This window comes from Borostomias antarcticus, assembly GCF_949987555.1.
Source record: "Borostomias antarcticus genome assembly, chromosome: 1".
In the NCBI taxonomy this organism is placed as follows: domain Eukaryota; kingdom Metazoa; phylum Chordata; class Actinopteri; order Stomiiformes; family Stomiidae; genus Borostomias; species Borostomias antarcticus.
Genome location: NC_140234.1, coordinates 43,882,822 through 43,902,607, shown reverse-complemented (window position 1 = coordinate 43,902,607; position 19,786 = coordinate 43,882,822). Strand labels below are relative to the sequence as shown.

At 46.9% G+C, this 19,786-nt stretch overlaps 1 protein-coding gene across 2 annotated transcripts in view; it reads right to left on the bottom strand.

Moving 5' to 3' along the window:
• The window catches only part of golim4a (golgi integral membrane protein 4a), a 25,291-nt gene extending 5,847 nt beyond the window's left edge, over positions 1–19,444 (bottom strand). For both annotated transcript variants that reach the window (XM_084438219.1, XM_084438220.1), the window contains exons 1-10: positions 18,758–19,444; positions 9,827–9,901; positions 7,324–7,373; positions 7,168–7,221; positions 6,871–7,021; positions 5,649–5,731; positions 5,474–5,557; positions 1,789–2,007; positions 1,419–1,700; positions 625–893 (exon numbers count right to left, since the gene is read on the bottom strand). In XM_084438219.1, coding sequence (XP_084294345.1) covers positions 625–893; positions 1,419–1,700; positions 1,789–2,007; positions 5,474–5,557; positions 5,649–5,731; positions 6,871–7,021; positions 7,168–7,221; positions 7,324–7,373; positions 9,827–9,901; positions 18,758–18,944 — 1,454 coding nt within the window. In that variant the 5' untranslated portion in view covers positions 18,945–19,444. The remainder of the gene's footprint in view (positions 1–624; positions 894–1,418; positions 1,701–1,788; positions 2,008–5,473; positions 5,558–5,648; positions 5,732–6,870; positions 7,022–7,167; positions 7,222–7,323; positions 7,374–9,826; positions 9,902–18,757) is intronic.
• Positions 19,445–19,786: the final 342 nt, after the last annotated feature.

Below are 19,786 nucleotides of genomic sequence, written 5' to 3'. Positions count from 1 at the left end.
CTGAGCAACAGATAACCACAAACTATCTAAAACAATTCAAAAAGACAGTTGTGTATGATCGTAAATAACCTTATTACAGGGCTTATAATGCTAAATACCTAGTCCTAATAACTAGTCCTTTAAGGCATAGTTGAGATACTTTACTTGGTTAATGGTAAAGATTCACGAGTTTACATTTACAACATGCTGTATTTTCTCATGTATTTCTGAAAGTGTCTTAATGTTTTGTGTCTTAATGGGGCGGCTGTAGCTCAGTTGGTAGAGCGGGTCGTTCAGTGATCGAAGGGTCAGTGGTTCGAATCCCAGTCCACATGTTGAAGTGTCCTTGAGCAAGACACCTAACCCCAAATTGCTCCCAATGAGCAGGTTAGCACCTTGCATGGCAGCTACCGCCATTGGTGCGTGAATGTGTGTGTGAATGGGTGAATGAGAGGCCATTGTAAAGCGCTTTGAGTGCCGCTAAGGAGGAAAAGCGCTATACAAGTGCAGTCCATTTACCATCTTGAAAAGCGCAATACACACAAAATGTATTATTATTTTCAAACCAGCAGTTCCATTACAAGCCCCCGCAACCTCCACATGACCTTTGTGTGACCCCTGGACGACCCTGCGGTCCCCTCTGACCTGAGCTGCTCCTCCCTGAGCGTCTGCTCCCTCTGGTCGGCCTCCCGGTTCTGCTGCTCCTCCTTCTGCCGCTGCTCCCTCAGACGCTGCTCCCTCTCCCCCTGCTGGCGGGCTCGCTGGGCCTGCAGGGCCTCCTGGCGCAGCTGCAGCGCTCGCCGCTCCTGCGACCGCTGGGCCTCCAGGCGCTGCTGCTCCTGCTGCTGCTCGTAGGCAGACTTCACGCGCGCTACCTCGGCCTGTGCCTCCTGGTGGAGCTCTGCCTGGGGGCCCTGCGGAAAGAGGAATGGTAACATGGTAACAGGACTGTACTTGTATAGCGCTTTTATCCAAAGCGCTTTACAGTGAAGGCCTCTCATTCGCCCATTCACACACACATTCACACACCGGTGGCGGCAGCTGCCATGCAAGGTGTTAGCCTGCTCAATGGGAGCATTTTGGGGTTCGGTGTCTTGCCCGGCAGGTGGACAGGAGAAGGCGGGATTCGAACCGCCGACCCTGCGGTCATTGGACGAACCACTCTACCTCCTGAGCCACTGCCATCCCACAGGAAGGCTCAAATGATGTGAAAACCATCTGGGTAACTTAGAGAAAAGAGAGATCCTATGTCATTAGTAGTTTTAAGAAGTGTTCTCTCTAATCTCAGCAGTGCAATATTCTAGCAACTGCATGGTATAGTATGTTGTGATATGGTTCATATCACGTTCTAAAGACGTTGACACACAGTTCTAAAGTGGCTCCAACAGGTTCTAGTCCAGTTCTAGACCTGTTCTAACCAGTTGTAAACCTGCTCTAACCGGTTGCGGTTGGCGTCTCCGGCGTTCCAGAGCGTTCTCGTCCGGCTGCTTGGGCTCTAGCTCCTCCCGCTCGTCCTCGTCATCCTGCGGTTGGTCGGATTCCTCCTCCAGCTTCTGGGGTTGGCCTGCCTGCTCCATCTCTTCCTCCGCCAGTTCTCTCCTCCGCTCCGCGTCCCCCTCCCCCTCCGCATCCTCCTCCTTCTCCAGCAGTGCATTGTGGGACACGGCCAGGTGAGACTGGAGGTCGGTCTTGGGCACCTCCTCTTCGTCCTGGAGGTCCAACTTCGGAAGGGAATAGGGGTGTTAGTGTGTGTGTGTGTGTGTGTGTGTGTGCAATAACATGACCGTGTTTCATTTGAGACAACTGTACCCTGGATAGTGTGTCCTGGTGGTCTTCATGGGCGGCGTCTTCCTTATGGGGCTCAGAGACTACGGCTGCCGGCAGGGCAGGGGGCGGGGCCTGCACGTTGGGCTGGACCAATGAGGCTGCAGCCTGGGCCTGTTGCCGGCCGTGGCTCTGGTCAGCGTGTTGCAGGCTGGGCATTCGGTTCAGGGTTTCCTTCAGCTGCTTGAACTCATCCACCTGCATCTGTGGCGAGGGACCACATAACAGCCTTCAGTCCACCTTCAGAAAACCTTCTGACAACATTCAGACAACTGTTGCTGAATAGAAGTCCCTCAACACATTGAATGCTAGTGACAACTGTACCTGCCTAACATTTCTTTGTTCTCCGAGTCACATTTAGAACAAGGAACCTCTCTATCCATGGTTTAATAGTAAAATCCTCTCCCCCTAGTGTTCTTAAAATGGACCAGACCAGCGAAGCTGGCAGAGTCTATAACATCAAACATCCCCTGGTTTCCTGGCTGACCTGTTTCTAACCCTCACCCTCCTGACTGAACGGAATTCGGATATTCTTTCCAAATCTCTCTCTCTCTCCCCATTACATGTTTCCAGTTGATTGGCTTGAGCATGTGCTTGATGTAGCGCTCAGTACTTACTGAACCCCCCTGGAGCAAATGATAGAGAAGTGTGTGTGTGCGTGTCTGCTCAGTGTGTGGGGTGACGGTTGAGAGAGAAGGGAGGGGGTTACCCTGGCGTCGCCAGACTGATCTCACCAGCTCACATTCCATTTCACTCTGCAGATCAGTCTGGACATCCAACCGTTATAACAGAATCCGCTCAAACAGAATTTATTTTGTGCCAATCACAACCGTTTATCTAATATGGGGCGGGTTTAATAAGATGACGGAACAGAGGAGCGCCGTAGAGGCATTTTTGCTGATTGGTTGTAGGTCTATCCAATGTGTTGCCCCATTTTGAATCTGAATTAAAAGGTCCAAATCAAAAGGTTAGTTAACAAACCCACTAGGTTTGTATACTACACCTTTTGGGAAAATTTGCTGATGGTATTTCCTAGACTTAGGAAACTACCTAGACATAGAATTCCTGTTTGGCTGTGAGTTGCTGTGCCAAAAGTTTGTTTTAATCCAGTTTTATACCATCTCTTTGCGATCGCCTTTCATTGGTGGTTTCCATCTATTTATTTTAACGAAGTGTAATTATTTTAACAATATGACATTCGTATTTCGTACGTACTGTATGTAGTTGAATGGACTATCTAGGATTAGCTAGCTAATGCTAACACTATGGCTACGGAGATACTGCTAACAAAACTGGCTAAGGTGACATTGGCTGCCTAGCCTGGGAAAGTTCAGAAATGGGATGCTATCACTGCTGTAAACCTGCTTACTGGAGGTCGTTCCACCGTGGCAGGCCCACTTGTTGGGCCTTTGCCGGTAAGTCTCGTTCCCATCTGGACCCTACAGTACACAGTCTCCTCCCCAGCCCCATGCCTCTAATCCACGCCCCTCCTTTCGGCCGGCCCCTCCTTGCCCCCTACATGTTCAACTTCGACCTGTTCTGGGAGAGGCCTAGCCTACTGAAACGTGATGGTGTCGACCCAAACTGGCTGAGGGCCAGGCTGCTCTCTGACAACATGGCTTCTTCCCTCAGGCGCTGACATTGTGTCGAAAATTCGACCAATTCCATCTCCCCTAGGTCCCGACCCTTTTGACACAGTGTACACAAATGGATCTGGTGGGATTTTCGACATAGTAACTGCCTCTGATCGGTCAGTTTTTAGTGATCCTAGTGTCTCTAGTGGTAGGCCTATAAACACAATTACACAATGCCTTTCTGTTACAAGATCCTACAGAGCCAGTCACAGACCAAATGGAATATCTACACACAATTTGATTTCTGTGCCTCTAACAAAGTGTAGCTCGAGCCAGTCCCTCTATCCAGAGAATATATCAATGGCTATTACTAAATATTAGGTCCCTAGCTGGGAAAACATTTCTCATCAACAATCTTATATGTGGATGTAAATTAGACCGTATGTTTTTAACTGAAACTTGGCTAAATGTAAATTGATCAGCAGCCCTTAATGAAGCCTCTCCTACCAACTATGGTTTTTTTCAGTCTACTAAAGTGGAAAAAAAGTGGAAGTGGGGAAAAAAAGGATATACTATAGCTGCCACCATAGCTATGGATGCATCATTTCCTTTGATGATTTTACCTCTTTTGAATATCATGCTGTAATTTTTAAGTGCCAGCATCCAGTTCTGATAGTAACTGTGTATAGGCCACCCAAGCAATGTCAAATCTTCTTAGCAGATTTTTCTGAACTCCTGTCCATTATCCACACAACCTATGATAATCTTATCATCACATGCAATTTTAATCTGCATGTTGATAATGAGGGTGACTCGAAGGTCAGGGACCTTATCACTAACCACTTTTGTATTTTTGACCTAACCACTTTTGTATTATTTTTTTTTACAGCATTGATACCTAAATATGAGATAAGTACACTGAACACAAATAGAGTAACAACCGCTGAAGTGGTGTTTTCACATGTTAATGACCTAGTGACCAATTTGCACCTATGAAATTGAAAAAGGTCATGGCCAAACAAAAAGCTCCATGAGAAATAGGGAGATAAATCAACTTAAGAGAACATGTAGAAAAGCTGAGCGCACATGGAGGAAGACCAAGCTGCAGGTTCACAAAACATACCTTTTTAACATTGTTTTTACCACATAATTTTACTTGTTTAATTAGCATTCCGTTTTTATAGTTTATTATATTTTACACTATCTTTTAATTCTTAATGCGTTTACTTTTGTTCCTTTTAAATCTGTTCTCACTGTGTTTGTATGATTTATGTTTTTATCCTTCTACTTTTATGTAGGCTATGTATGAATGGTGCTATATAAATAAAATGACATTGACATATTTCACCAACGTTTTGAATGTGAATCCCAGGACTGTTAGGAAGAGAGGAGGCCATGTTGAGATCTAGCCACCTCTCCTCCCTGGCCTCCCCTCCTTCCTGGCCTCCCCTCCTTCCTGGCCTCCTCTCCTCCCTGGCCTCCCCTCCTTCCTGGCCTCCCCTCCTCCCTGGCCTCCCCTCCTCCCTGGCCTTCCCCCTCCCTGGCCTCCTCTCCTCCCTGGCCTCCCCTCCTCCCTGGCCTCCTCTCCTCCCTGGCCTCCTCTCCTCCCTGGCCTCCCCTCCTCCCTGGCCTCCCCTCCTCCCTGGCCTCCCCTCCTCCCTGGCCTCTCCTCCTCCCTGGCCTCCTCTCCTCCCTGGCCTCCTCTCCTTCCTGGCCTCTCCTCCTCCCTGGCCTCCTCTCCTCCCTGGCCTCCCCTCCTTCCTGGCCTCTCCTCCTCCCTGGCCTCCTCTCCTCCCTGGCCTCCTCTCCTCCCTGGCCTCCTCTCCTCCCTGGCCTCCCCTCCTCCCTGGCCTCCCCTCCTCCCTGGCCTCCCCTCCTCCCTGGCCTCTCCTCCTCCCTGGCCTCCTCTCCTCCCTGGCCTCTCCTCCTCCCTGGCCTCCTCTCCTCCCTGGCCTCCTCTCCTCCCTGGCCTCTCCTCCTCCCTGGCCTCCTCTCCTCCCTGGCCTCCTCTCCTCCCTGGCCTCCCCTCCTCCCTGGCCTCCCCTCCTCCCTGGCCTCCCCTCCTCCCTGGCCTCCTCTCCTCCCTGGCTTCCTACCTGAGCTGCCGCCAGCGCACTCTTGTGGTCCTCCAGCGTCAGTGCTAGCTGGTCATGGGCTGCCTTCAGGTCCGTATGCTGCATCTGGAATCAGCGGGTTTGCAACTGTTAGCGAGCACGCGCGCACACAGGCGCACACACACACACACACAGAGGACCCTGTCCCTGTACTCACGTGTGCGTCCTGCAGCTGGAAGTGAATGTCCTGGTGGGCTTTCCTCAGCTGCTTATTCTCCTCCCTCAGGTTATAGGCACTCTCTACAGTGTAAACAGATGACACATGTAAGTACCACATACCGCGTATAGGTGCCAAACAACCTGCAGTACTGCTCGCGGCCACAAGGGGGCAGTGAAAGACTCATTTGCCATTGGCCATACACTAGCTCCAATATGAATGGGAGTTTCATCCCCAAACCCTATGGGCTTGATTTATTAAGACCACAGATAAGAGTGTGCTAAATTGCATGTCTATTCCAACTGTTTGCACGTATTGTTAATTTACACTGTTATGCAATTACTGGGGGTAATTGCATTTGCGCACACACTCAAGACAGTCCTGACACACACTCAGACAGTCCTGACACACACTCACACAGTCCTGACACACACTCACACAGTCCTGACACACACTCAGACAGTCCCGACACACACTGAGCGCGGCGCTGGAAGGTTTGTGGGCATCGCTGGGATTGCTTGGCTCCTTCTTGTGATTGGCTCTAAATCCGTCTCGTATTTCATCCAGAAGCTTCTACCTGGCTGTCCCATGCTTGCCTTCGGGCTTTGTAAAATCGCATTACACAAGCTAAAGTCGGGTATTTCAAGTCCTGTTCTCTGCCCACTATTTTACACACTCACGTAGAAACGCCCACGCTTGCTCATTAAAGCCAACATGCACAAATGGGCAAGGAGTGTCTCTGAGACACGTGAGAGACTCGAGTCTCAGCCTCAGTGCACACAGTTAGTAGATCAGCAGACATTTTTTGGCATGTGGTTTTTCGCACACACGCACACACGACGCGTGCACACACGCGCGCACACACACACGCACACACACGCACACACACGCCTATATCAGATCTGCCACCTATAGCACACACTGCACACACGCGCACGCACACACACACACACACCTTTAGTAGATCTGACACCTATAGCTACCATTTGACATGTGACTGATCTACTCTTGAAATCACTGGGGGCAAACAAAACTGTTTATTACAAGAGCCAATGCCATTTTCTAAGATGATTATAATATTACAGAATCTGTCCTCAGTTGACCACTGACTTATCATTTTTGGAATGTTTGTTCAAGAATGCAGAGGTTTGTCTGTGTGTCTGTGCACATGTGTGTGTGTGTGTGTGTGTGTGTGTGTGTGCGTGCGCGTGCGTGTCCGTACCCTTCATCTTGGAGAGCTCACTCTCCTTGGCCTGGGTGAGTTTGTCGTAGCGGTCCTTGTGCTCATCCAGAGTCCGGCCGTGGTCCTCTCCCTGGAGCTGGTTCTGCTCCTGCAGCTCGTAGTACTGCTTCTTCAGGTCCTCATGCTGGTTCTGCAACAGCAGGCACACAGTTAGGTGTGTGTGTGGCACAAACTCTTGAGTGACATCATCTCTGATGTGTGGGCATGTGTTAAACTATGTGTTTCCTCAAGTGTCAGAAATGTGTGTGTGCGTGTGTGTACTGGGTACATACTAACCTTCAGCATCTGATGCTGCACGTGGAGGGAGTTGAATCTGCTATTGGAATCTTGCTGTTCAACAACACACCAATAAACACATCAGCCAACCATCACGGCAACCATTCCTCATGATGAACCCCAACTTACAACCAGACAGCGCTGACTCAGGCCTACCTTCTCCTTGTTCAAAGACTGCTGTGTCTCCATTTTATATACCAGGTAATCTGATGAGAGAGAGACAGAGAGAGAGGAAAGACAAACAAACAATGGATTCACTAACCAAACACAAACAATGGCTTCACTAACCAAACACAAACAGTGGATTCACTAACCAAACACAAACCGTGGATTCACTAACCAAACACAAACAGTGGATTCACTAACCAAACACAAACAGTGGATTCACAAACCAAACACAAACCGTGGATTCACTAACCAACAAACAGTGGATTATCTATCCTTTTTAGCAGATGTACTGTAGAGTTTCCACTCTGTGACAAATGTGAAATTCCATGATTTAAAACTAGAAAAACCGTGTAGCGGCTAAATGCCTCCGCCCAACAATGCCAGTTGCAGTTAACCTAACTAACCCTAATCCTAACCCTGACTAACTGCTAACCTAACCCTAACGCTAATGCTAGTTAGCTAAAGCTAGCATGTGTTAGAATTAGCATTAGCTAGCTAGCATTAACATTATCATTAGTATTAGTATTAGCGTTAGCTAGCTAGCATTAGCGTTCAAAAGTGCCTTTTGTGATGTCACGGTGACCTTGACCTTTGACATTTGAATACCAAAATCGAATCCAATTAATCTAATTAAGTCCAACTGGACATTTGGCCAAATATGTACAAATTCTGTCAAGCCGTTCTTGAGATATTGTGTTCATCAGGCCAAAAACACATTTTGTGAGGTCACAGTGACCTTGAACTTTGACCCCCACGATCTAAGCAGTTCATCCTTGAGTGCCACTGAACATTTGTACCAAAGGGGAAGAAATTCCGTCATTGCGTTCCCGAGATATTGCATTAACAAACATCGGACGGACGGACAACCCGAAATGCCGCTATCGCCTGGCGGAGGCATAAAAATGATCCATTCTAATTTCCATGACCATGAAAATGCACAAAACACAATAGCCATTTATGTTGCCTGTGCATGGACACCTGTGACCACACAGCTTCAATATCTGCCAGGCGGGTTCGTCTGTTTTCAGGCAGTTAGCAACACAGCATCATTTCAGTTCATCTGATAAGTGAGAGATTCATAATTGGGGCATCAGTAGCTCGGGAGGTAGAGTAGCGGTCTGGGAATCTGAAGGTTCCCGGTTCGATTTCAGCTCCTCCCGGCAACATGTTGAAGTGTCCTTGGGTAAGACACTGAACCCCAAATTGCTCCCAATGAGCAGACTAGAACCTTGCATTGCAGCTGCCACCACTGGTGTGTGAATGAATGGGTGAACGAGAGGCGCTTTGGATAAAAGTGCTATATAAGTGCACTCCATTTCCCATAATTCTTTAAGGGAAAAAAACGAATCATCTTAAATGGTAGAGATGTGTCTACGGTGAACAGGCTCTATGGCGTCCTCTCACGGGACTTGCCAAGCTACAGTGAAACACCAGTGTAATAGTATAGTGTTGTCTGGTGGTTAGTATAGTGTTGCATGTAGTTGGTGCTCATGTAGCCTACATATTCACAAGAATAAAAAACACTAGTTGTAAAATTATTTGGGGGCCAATATCTCTAGCCAGCTACGTAAAAGATAATCTCATAATGAACCGAAAATGTCCGCTAGCCGTGATACTCATTTTCACCATGTTGTTGAAGGAAATCGGTCGTCTTCTGGTCGATCTAGCTGTCACGCAAAATGACCAAATGTCAAGACGTGGCCGTCATTGGATTCCTCTCAGTCTACAGAATCCAGCTATCTGCTTTTGAGCAGTGTTGAGTAGATTCGTGTTGTCATAAGAACAAAGAATAACCGCCCATTGACCACCATTCAGTTGGGACTTCATCTCATGAGCGAAATACATTTGCCCTTTCATTCTCTATGGCGGACAGTTTGATACCTGTATCTCGGGCTCTGGGGGGGGCGACGAGCATATAATGGAAGCAACCATGTCATGGCAAGTGCATTTTTGAATGGGTATTAATCAAAAACTTATCTACAGTCAGATCAAAGTTGGTTGTTCAACGCTGTTGAAACTTGAGTTGTATTGAGTTTATTCAGTTATGGGTGCATTTGTTTCGGTTTGGAGCATGAAGGAAAAATAGTTTGTTTCAGTTTGTGGTGTATGCCGGAGGTGATGATTTGAATGGTGAATTTTAACTGATTGTCGATTTATCTGCCCCTGGTGTTGTGAGTAATGCTAACCCTGCAACCCCCAGAGTCTGATTTAGGCTTATGGGTCGCAGATTTAATCAGGCAGAAGAACCACAGCCACTTTTCACTAGTGTAGAAAGATAAATAAAGTGTTGTTAAAATAAAAATTGCCTGATATTCCAAGACTCCACCAAAAACTCTGACTGTATACAAAGCACATTTCAAAAGTCCATGATATTCCAGAAATTCCATGTCTTGTGGGAGCCAGGGACTCTGTTGGAGGGTCTCTCCACTCATCTACACCAGTGAGTGACGGAGAGAGTGATAATCAATGGGATTAGTGGAGACTCTCTCACCTTCTTTGGCTTTCTTGTGTTCTAGTCTCTCCTTCTGCAGAGACTTCTCTAGTCTGGAGCGATGCTCGTACACCACTGAGAGAAGACAGAGAGGGACAGATGGGTGGATAGATGGAGGGATGGAGGGAGGAGGGAGAGAGAGAGAGAAAAAAACATTGACATGGTTTAGTTATGGTTACCATGAGATGATGTTCTCATGGAGCCATCTGGAGTGCGAGCTAAATGGGAAGATGTCTATGATCATGTGTACACTGTATCGCGCGCACACGCGCACACACACAGGCGCGCACGCACACACACACACCCCATTCCCCATCGCCGAACAACGGGATGGGAGCAGATGGCGATGGAGATAAGCGAGGGATGCGCCATGTGACCTCAGCATGCCGCTGGGATTGGCAGACGCATTCCGGCCAGGATGGTGTGTGTGTGTGCTTAAGAGGGACAGAAAGGGGTAGCTCCATATTTGCTCAACATGTGTGTGTGTGTTTGGTGCCCATGCTCCATCATTGACAGGCAGGTGTGGTATTCCGCACCGTAAAATGACTCGACATTCATTCAACCTCCGCTCCTACCTTTACCTCCCTCTACCTGTCCCTCTCTCCCCTCCCCTGCTCTCTCCCTGTCCCTCTCTCCCCTCCTCTGCTCTCTCCCTGTCCCTCTCTCCCCTCCTCTGCTCTCTCCCTGTCCCTCTCTCCCCTCCCCTGCTCTCTCCCTGTCCCCCTCTCCCCTCCTCTGCTCTCTCCCTCTCACCTCCTCTGCTCTCTTCTAGTGACTCCTCCCACTATGCCTCTTTCCTTTGATCTCCTCTGGACGTCCACCTCCTCTCCACGGCCTGGAGACAAGGGAGGCCTAGAATATCCTGCAAACCTTTTATGAGTATGTGTTTGTTTTTGTGTGTGTATGTGTGTGTGTGTGTGTGTGTGTGTGTGAGTGAGTGTATGTCTACTTGTGTGTGCGACAACGGTGGAAGGCAAGAAGAAGATAATTTGAAAGAAACAGGCCAGGTCAAGCCTGGCTTATGTGCGTGGCTGGCTTGTTTCTGTGCAGGACTGGTAGGACAGAAGCTACTCATGCCACTGAAATAACTGAAATCAAATTAATGTCTGATAAATTAAGATAGGTCTTGTCACCTGGACACATCCGTTCCAATGCTTTCAATGCTAATCCATCACATAGGAGAGGTAGGAGAGGTAGGGGTACAGAGGTTTCCCGTGTGGAGGTGAGACTCCCCCTTGGGACAGAATGGGTCAGGGGCAGGGCAGAGCCCTCTGGGCAATCTCCATGCACCCACCAGATCACTCAGGGGCTGTGTTGTGGGGTCTGTAGTGTAGATAGTGGCGTGGTGGCGAGACTCCACCCCCTCGGGTCAGAGCAGTTCAGGGTTAGTCCAGTTACTTCTGGGCAATCTCCATGCACCCACTGGTCAATCAATCAATCAATCAAAGCTTTATTTGTATAGCGCATTTCATACCCAGAGGCAACACAATGCGCTTTACAGAGAACAAGGGAGGTGGGCATACGACCCACCCCTACATATTCCAGAGGGAAGCAAAAAAACAGTAATCACCCGGGAGCCAGAAAAGTGAGCTGTAAAAATTCTTCCCTTACCCCTCTCAACAAAGCTCCTGGAGTATGTTTGTCTACCAGATAAGAACATTTATTAAGCAATAAATAACATTAAATTAGATTTTCAGAGTAAGAGAAGCTAAAAAACAACATAGGAGAGACATGGCAAATACTGGTGCGTGTTTGCTATGGCCCAGGCCTAAAGCCGGAAGTGGGCTGGTGTATGTCTGTGTGTACGTGTGTGTGTGTGTATTAACTAAATGCTACGACATCCACAGCAGACACAGGGGTATCTATCGGACTCAGGGAGGTCTGCTGGTGACAGTGGGGCATCCACTGGACCTGGTTAGAAGATAGGAGGGAAACCGTGTGTCTCTAGCCCGCTCAGGGAAGGAAGGAGGGAGGGAGTGGCAAACCGGACATTTGCCATCATTGGTGCGCTGGCTTACAACCATGGGATTTCTCCCGTCCGTCTGAAAAAATGAAACATTTACCTGGTAAATATGTGCAAAGTATAGCCTAATATATAATGGGTAATTACTGAGACACCTATACTGTAGGTATAATTTCAAAACAGGAGTGATTATTTCCAATGTTCAATTACTGCACATAAATTAAGGGGAGACACCCCAGGTGAATAGGAAAAAAAAAATCCTTAATAGGTATCACCATCAAACTCCCCCAGTTTGTTAGGTACATTAAGGAGCATCTTTTTTTGTATTACAAGTTTTCTGAAATCTTATGGATTAATATGCAAATAAGGCATTATATGCGCTAAATATGCGCTAAATTGCATAATTTCATCCATTTTTTTAATTGGTTCGAGCCAGATTCAAAATTCTTGTTTCATTTTGTTCACATATCCCTATTCAAAACTTTGGCCAAGGGGGATTTTTGATATCTCTTTTCTTCACTTCAGAAATCAGAAAATACTGTCAACAGTCATAAAAAGACCAATTTCTGCCATGTTTTAGGGATAAACTGTTATATAAATCAGGCTATGAATTAAATTTAAAAAATCCCCCTTGGCCAAACCCTTCAGAATATGGATTGGAACAAAACTGGAAAGTTAGGTGTATGTAGGTGCTACTCAAGTGGTGGTTCTGATGTCCCAAAGATGAGAAATAACTCATTTTGAGAAAACGGGCTTTGAAAATTTGTATTGTAAAAAAACATACATTTGCATTGTAAACCAATATTTACAAACACAATATCCAATCACATCATCAGTAACAACATTACACAACATCTGAAAACACATAGAAACTGAAAACTGAATAACACAGCATGTTGTGAATTCAAAATAGTCCAGGAGTAGACATTTTGTATAGAGAAGCAAGACCTGTTTAGTTGGAAGCCCACTCACCACGTCAAGGTACAGCCCACGAGTGGGATGTTAGTAAGACGAGACTACAGACGAGACAATGTTAGTAGGGAAGAGAACATTCCCTTTTAGAAAGCTTGTATTATTTTGTTAAACAGATCATGGACGTCACATTTGACGAGGACATGCATGAGAAAACAGATTATCTAGTTTTTTGTGTTTTTTTTAAGCGTTTTACATGGAGAAAACATGAATGAATGAATGAATGAACATGACGAGTAAGCTGATTGATAAATACACAGGACAAGATGTGGTAAACAATGCAGGGTAAACACCAATAGAAGCTAAATATAGATTGCCAAACAAACAAGTGATATAACCATCGTCAAAAGCAACACCATAGGAGACATCAAGCTACACCGTCATAGGTCTACAGAGTCACTCCTCAGATGGCACCACACTAGCTATCCACAAAACTGTTCTAGGCAGCTAGTTTGTAGAACCCACTCAGCTGGAGTTCACAAAACTGTTCTAAGCAGCTGGTCTGTAGAACCCACTCAGCTGCAGTCCCCAAAACTGTCCTAAAACCACAATATGTTCCTGGTGCGCATGGGGTTGTCATCAGTGAAGCAGACTACCCCATATTGCCGCCTTCATGTTGTCCACTGAACGCTGGTTACTGAGAATTATTGTAATAATTATCAATAACTGTAATAATTTTGTAACATTTTGCATTTATTGGCAGTCAGCTTACCTACCTCTGGGTCCACATCTGCATATGCCTGCCTAATCTGCTCTCTGCTTCTGTGCAAGGACTCCAGACCTCTATTTCAGCTACTGAAATTAAAAGTTTATTTGGTCAGTTTATGGATGCATGTAGAAATGCCACAGGTAGAGAGAGGGAGACTACTGTGCATATGTATAGGCTTCTGATATTGGCTAGAGAGAGAGAGAGAGAGAGAGAGAGAGAGAACACGTTTCAATAGCCTACCTGTCACCCTCTTGTCATGTTTCTGATACGTTTTCAGATGAAGCCCTGGGATCCAACACCTTACAAATCTTTTGGAGAGCTGCATACCCCAACCCTAACTCGTGCGCTAAGAGGACCATCCTCACATTGACATCAAATGCAACATCATTCCTAGTTGTATCATGAAGCCGAGTCGATGTGTAGACACTTTTGCGATAGCCATTTCTCACAAAGACTGCACTCTAAGAGCAAAGTACTACAGAACCCACTATTCTGAGGATCTATGTTAATTTTAAGACCAGTCCCTGCACAATTAGGACAAATCAACCCAGTTATCAGCTCATTCAAACGCGCCGCATCTCTCTGCTGCTCACTGGACATGCTAACGCTAGCCTAATCTCCCTGCTGCTCACTGGACATGCTAGCACCGGCTAATGACAACTTGCGCGAATAGGCACTTTATATCTCATAAATGTAAACCTTTTCATTTAGTTTCTCTTGTTTTCTGTTCAACCTTGTGGGCAAACACTGTTGTCGTTGTTGCTTATTACGTTTAGAACGCTTCACAGACGGCATTGTTTGGATTAGATATCAAGAAGTGGAAACGTGTCACATGACGCACTGAACCAATCACGTTCTCAGAAATCAACAACAGCCAATGAGATTTCACGCTTAGCATCAAACCCGCCTTTGTATTTCCACGATTGGTTGCTGATACAAATGAAACTATCAGGTTTGGTTGCGATAGCATTGCGCACGAGAGCCAGATCTTTCCAATGATATCTCACATGAGCGGATCCAAAAGACAGCCGCGGTCTGGTTCGTTGCGAAAAAATTGTAACTTTTGGTGATTTTAGGAAGAATCTACAGACGCAAACAGACTAAATGAAGTAAAATAAACATCTAAATGCATATTTTTGATGTTTTATTTCCACTAGTATGAAATAAGACGTTATGGAAGCAAACTAGCACAAAATCTCAAATTTGACCAGGGCGTTGAAAAACGATGTTTTCACCTACCGTGTCTCCCCTTAAATAACTGACATAGCACCACCAGGTAACCGCATTTTTACATAGCTTCTATAGCATCCAAATATTGTCCACACCGAGGCTTGAACCCACGAGGCTTGAACCCACGAGGTTTGAACCTGCGACCTTCGGCATGGGAGGCGAACTCCCTAACCACGACACCGCCACTTTTTGTTTTGATGTTCTGGGACCACTGCCTCTTGTGGTAGCAACATAGAACTGCAGGTCAACAACACGACGGAGGAAGCCAGGGAGGGAGGGAAGGAGGGAGGGAGGGACAAACGGACATTTGCCATCATTGGTGCGCTTGCTTACAGCCACGCACAAAAATCAGAGCCTTGGGCCAAACGGTGTTCAGCCAGACAGGAAATGCTGCCAAACGCCCAGCTGAAGGATAACTACTCTCTTCCAGTATCCCACTCCTTCACTCTTTCCTGGATTGCTGGGTTTGCCAAACACAGGATGAGGCTATTTCTGGGGGCCTAATCAACACATTGAAATGTTTCACACAGCATTGTAGTCAAAATCTCTACAGCATTACAGACCTGTGAGAGAGATGGGGGCCGGCCGGGGCGTAAGGGTGAAGGGGAAGAGAGAGGAGGAGGAGGAATTGAGACATGGGGGAGAGAGAGATGTAGCCTTTTTAGAAGTGCCACGCCTCACGGCCAGACATGAGTAATCCATTAGTATGCCTGGAGTGGGCACAGGGTGGAGAGAGAAGGACAGATAAAGGAGCGTATTATGGCACCTTTATAGCCTATCCTCGGGTTTTACTAGGGAGTTGTTTTATTCTGTCAGTTATTAACCGGCTATCACTAAAACGGGTTGAATGTCCATCCGGAGATTTAACACCGCCATGTCAAGTAAGTTCTAACCAGCATAGAACTGCCAAGTTGGTGTAGCAACTGTTAGCTTAGCATGCTCGCTTAACAAATGATTACACAGCCACTTTGATGCAATCTGGCATTGACAAATACATTCTGGCATTCCCAAATAAAAGGTTCTGGCGGGAAGAGCGAGTGTATTTTGAGATGTTTAAAGAGGGAAGCAACACTGCATACAAACCACTGTAAATAAATACCCACCCAACCTGTTCCACTTATTATACAACCTGAGCCTGCTCCAGTTCTCTACACAGGCATGCTTAACCAAGATGGCCTGTCTGTTATTCAGATGCCATCAGTCACTTGTGAACAATAAACGCGCCTAAAGCATGTCTGAAGACAGCAAAAAATGTACTTATTAGTTCAGCGTTCTCTAGTATAATATGTCTTCATAGGAAAGGTTGGGTGGAGTTCTTTTGACTTCCCTACCAAGTGTACATCCTAGGGAAGTGGGTGCATCTCAACAGTCTAGCGTGGCCTCCTTTCTTGATCTACAGTACTTTATAGCACAACGGTAGTCGTTCATAGATACATAACTGGGCAATTGATATAGGATAAAAGTCACAATGGTAAACGTGTGATGGGCATGTCCTAACAGTGATTCTTGTTTATCTTTACTTAAAGTGAAAAGAAAGTGAAAAAAACAACAGGTGAGGGATTAGAGATCCAACAGAGACAAGTTTTCAGATCCTAATTCTAGTGTTCATCAGCATTTCGACAGTGATGAAGCCCCCCCCCCCCCCCCCCCCCCACACACACACACAGTGTGAGTCTGAGATATCAATCTCAGCCACTAAAGTTACACAGCACTTCAAAACACACACAACCGTTCATTCATTTTCTAGCCATTCCAGCCCCTTGCACATTTCAGTGAGCATGGGAAGTAGAGCACCAGGAGGGAGCATGTCCCCTGCAGTCAATCTGGCTTGGCTCTTACTGGGGATAAAGTGCATGGTCCGAGAGAACAAAGGGACCCCAGTAGGATGGTGACCTTTGCTGGGTGAGCTGGGGATTGAAGTGCTGGGTCATGGTTGGGCAGTTGAGTAGACCGAGCCCAGTATCAGGTCTCACACACTGCATTCGATACCAGATCAGTGTGTGTGTGTACATGCGTGACTTATGTGCGTGTGACTGCATATGTGTCCGTCTGTCTGTGTGTGTGTGTGGTGTGTGTGTGTCTGCATATGTGTGTGTGTGTGATGTGTTTAATTTAGGTGTAACTGTAACCCGCTGACCCGACCCAACCCAAATGAGAGCAGCATATCTCGAGGGACAGGTGGAGCTCGGGAGAGGAGGGGAGCTGAAAACAGAGAGGGAAGAGCAGCTTTGGCAAGCAGGAAGTGACATATGCCAGAGGGGATGGAGAGAGGGGGGCGTGGGGATCTGAATGGGAGGGCAGCTGTGTGGCGGTGTTGTTGTTGTTGTATGGTGCAGCTTGGTTCAGAGTGATCTTCCAACCTGGCACTGGAAGTTGACACGGGTGTGTGTGTGTGTGGGATGGGTGGGCTAGCCAGAGTTCTGCTGTCTTCTACTGTAACTCACCTGAGCAACCCTAGACAGGTGTGAACCAGCACTCACCTGATCGCGGAATGCGCACGCACACACACACACAAACTCTCTCTCTCTCCCCCCCCCTCTCTCTCCCCCCACCCCTCTCTCTCCCTCTCTCTCTCTCATCGGCTTATAGGGAATGGCCTTTACCCATGTCACTAATAATGAGCTTCACAGAATCTCCAAAGCCCCTTGTAAGTTGTCTATTGCTGTCTATTCAAGTTTTATTCAAAGAGGAAAACTGTACGTTTACAGCAGGACAGGGTGAGAAGGGCGGGGTACAGCATCAGGGATCTTCTTACACCTGTCACCCATCTCTCCTTCTCACCCATCTCTCCACGCCCTCTCTCTCCTTCTCCAGGTGACCCATCTCTCCACGCCGTCTCTCTCCTTCTCCAGGTGACAACTCTACACCTGCTGCGTGTCACACCTGGCCGCCTCTGACAACCGCTGAGGACCGCCGGAGAGGAAAGAGGACAGAGAGGCTGTAATGATGTAGTACTTCATTTACCGTGTCTCTCTCTCGCTCTCTCTCTCTCTCGAAAGTGTGTGTTAAAACTGAAGTACTTTCATTGTGTCTATTTCAAGAGTCTGCAACACGACTATACTGTAAGTGTTTATGTAGCCTACATATATAGAGCATGGGTCACTGATATTCTAGTCCCTAGAACGCCTGACAACTGCGCCGCTCTGTCGTTAAAACCAGGCAACAGTGAATTGATACCCATCTTTCCCCCAGGCTACGTGAAACAGCCCATCTCTAAATATAGGTCACAATAATGTAATCAACAGTCCGGAAAGATATCAAATAACAGACCTATAGAGCAGGGGGGAAACCCTCCCTTCATGACAATGCAGTATGGGTGCGGTAAGTTAGCACGAATGTTAAGTGCTTTCTGGTAATAGTTCTCTCCTTTGTGTAATTTTCAAACATGAAACGAGCCAATTAATGTGCCATTTTTGCCATTTTACCTCAAGGAAAACTGTACCACTATCGAACAAAGTCTTAACCTTTACTTAGCACAGTCAGTGAGTAAGATCAATCACAAAAGCGCTCTGTGAGCTTTTTATTTGCAAGCTTTTGAAAATCAAAAGCCTTGTCCTAATTGACTGAGGCAGCTGTTTTAGGTGACCTCTGTCAGCTTGAGAGTGCACTTTCAAATCACACACCTGAGGACGCACTACCAGGTATGTGTGTGTGTGTGTGTGTGCGCGTGAGAGAGAGAGAGAGAGAGAGAGGAGGGGGTGACTTAAATGATCTCATGCGCAGGGGCATAATTATGGTGACTGAGAAGAAGCCTAATGTAGGCTATTGCAACCTAACTAAAGTTGTCTTCGATCGGCGATAGACAAGGCATTCGTGGTAGGCTACAGATTCACAACATCCGTTAGTCCAGGACGTGTCCCGAGAAACTCAAATCAGTGGAGGAATTCTTTGCAGAGTTGTGACACTGGCCACATTGTTTCAAAATCGTCGCATCTGTTACAAATACAGTGGGTACGGGAGAGGGGCGTTCTAGAGAAACAAACCAACTGACGAATTTCTTTTTGCAGCAGACTTCAACATACAAACACTATCAGAATAGCCAGCGATTGTTCGTTACCTTGAAGCTGCGCCGAGAGCGATTCTTGGTGCTGCTGGTACTTCAGTGCCATGGCTTCGGTCCTCTTCAACTGCTTGTGCACCTCGTACGACACCATCCCCCCGTAGATCATCCCGAAGACGACGGTGATCAGCAGGAGAGACTGGAAGATTCTCCGCTGTCTCCGAGAGCACACTCCGTTACCCATGATGGACCCGCTACCCTCCCCGCTGCCGCTATAGACAAGCCCCGTCACTTCGGTGGAAACTTCGGGGAAACTTTCTATGGAAGTCCAAATGAGTAATATTTTCGCTTTAGGCTACTCCCCAAGCATTACGGCATAGAGAGATAAAATAATAGCCTACCTAAGTGTTGGAATAAGTTAAGTCAAGACACATTCATTATTCAGCTCACAGTAAATCGCCACATCCACGAATCCCCGGTTCTAATAGCCTAAAGGCACTTCAAACGCCGTGGTCAGATTTTCGCTTGACTTGCCTACACCCCAACATAAAACTGTTTTCAACGTTCCTTCCCAAACTGAACTACAGTCGCCTACCTTACTATCGGTGCAGGCTACTCCAAAGTTATTAAAATTACAGAATCCCAGTGTAAGGCATCACACTCGCGTGAGGTGTAGATCCATAGATCTGCAGAAGGCCTACAAGACACCTTTAATTTTAGTTACGTGTCACCTAAAAGTCCGCTCGCTGCCATCAAAAAGCAACCATGAAGGAAGTCCCTCCTTTTTCCCAAATTTCCCTAATACCGCCCTCCTCGGAGTAGACTTTTCCAGTTGGTCATCCCCCTGTTCAGTCAAACGCCTTTTGGAATGTGAGGCGGGGCGGTAGAATGGACGTCTCCCCCGGGTTTAAATCAAACACACGCACTCACACCCCCCTCTCTTTCGATCCATCAAACATTACCTTGACAGGGTAGGCTACCCCTGCGCCTACAGTAGAAGGGATCATCTTCCTTGCAGAAAATATAGGCTACTTGTAACAAGCCTTTTTGTTTATCTAAACGCTGTAACGCAACAAACACACATAG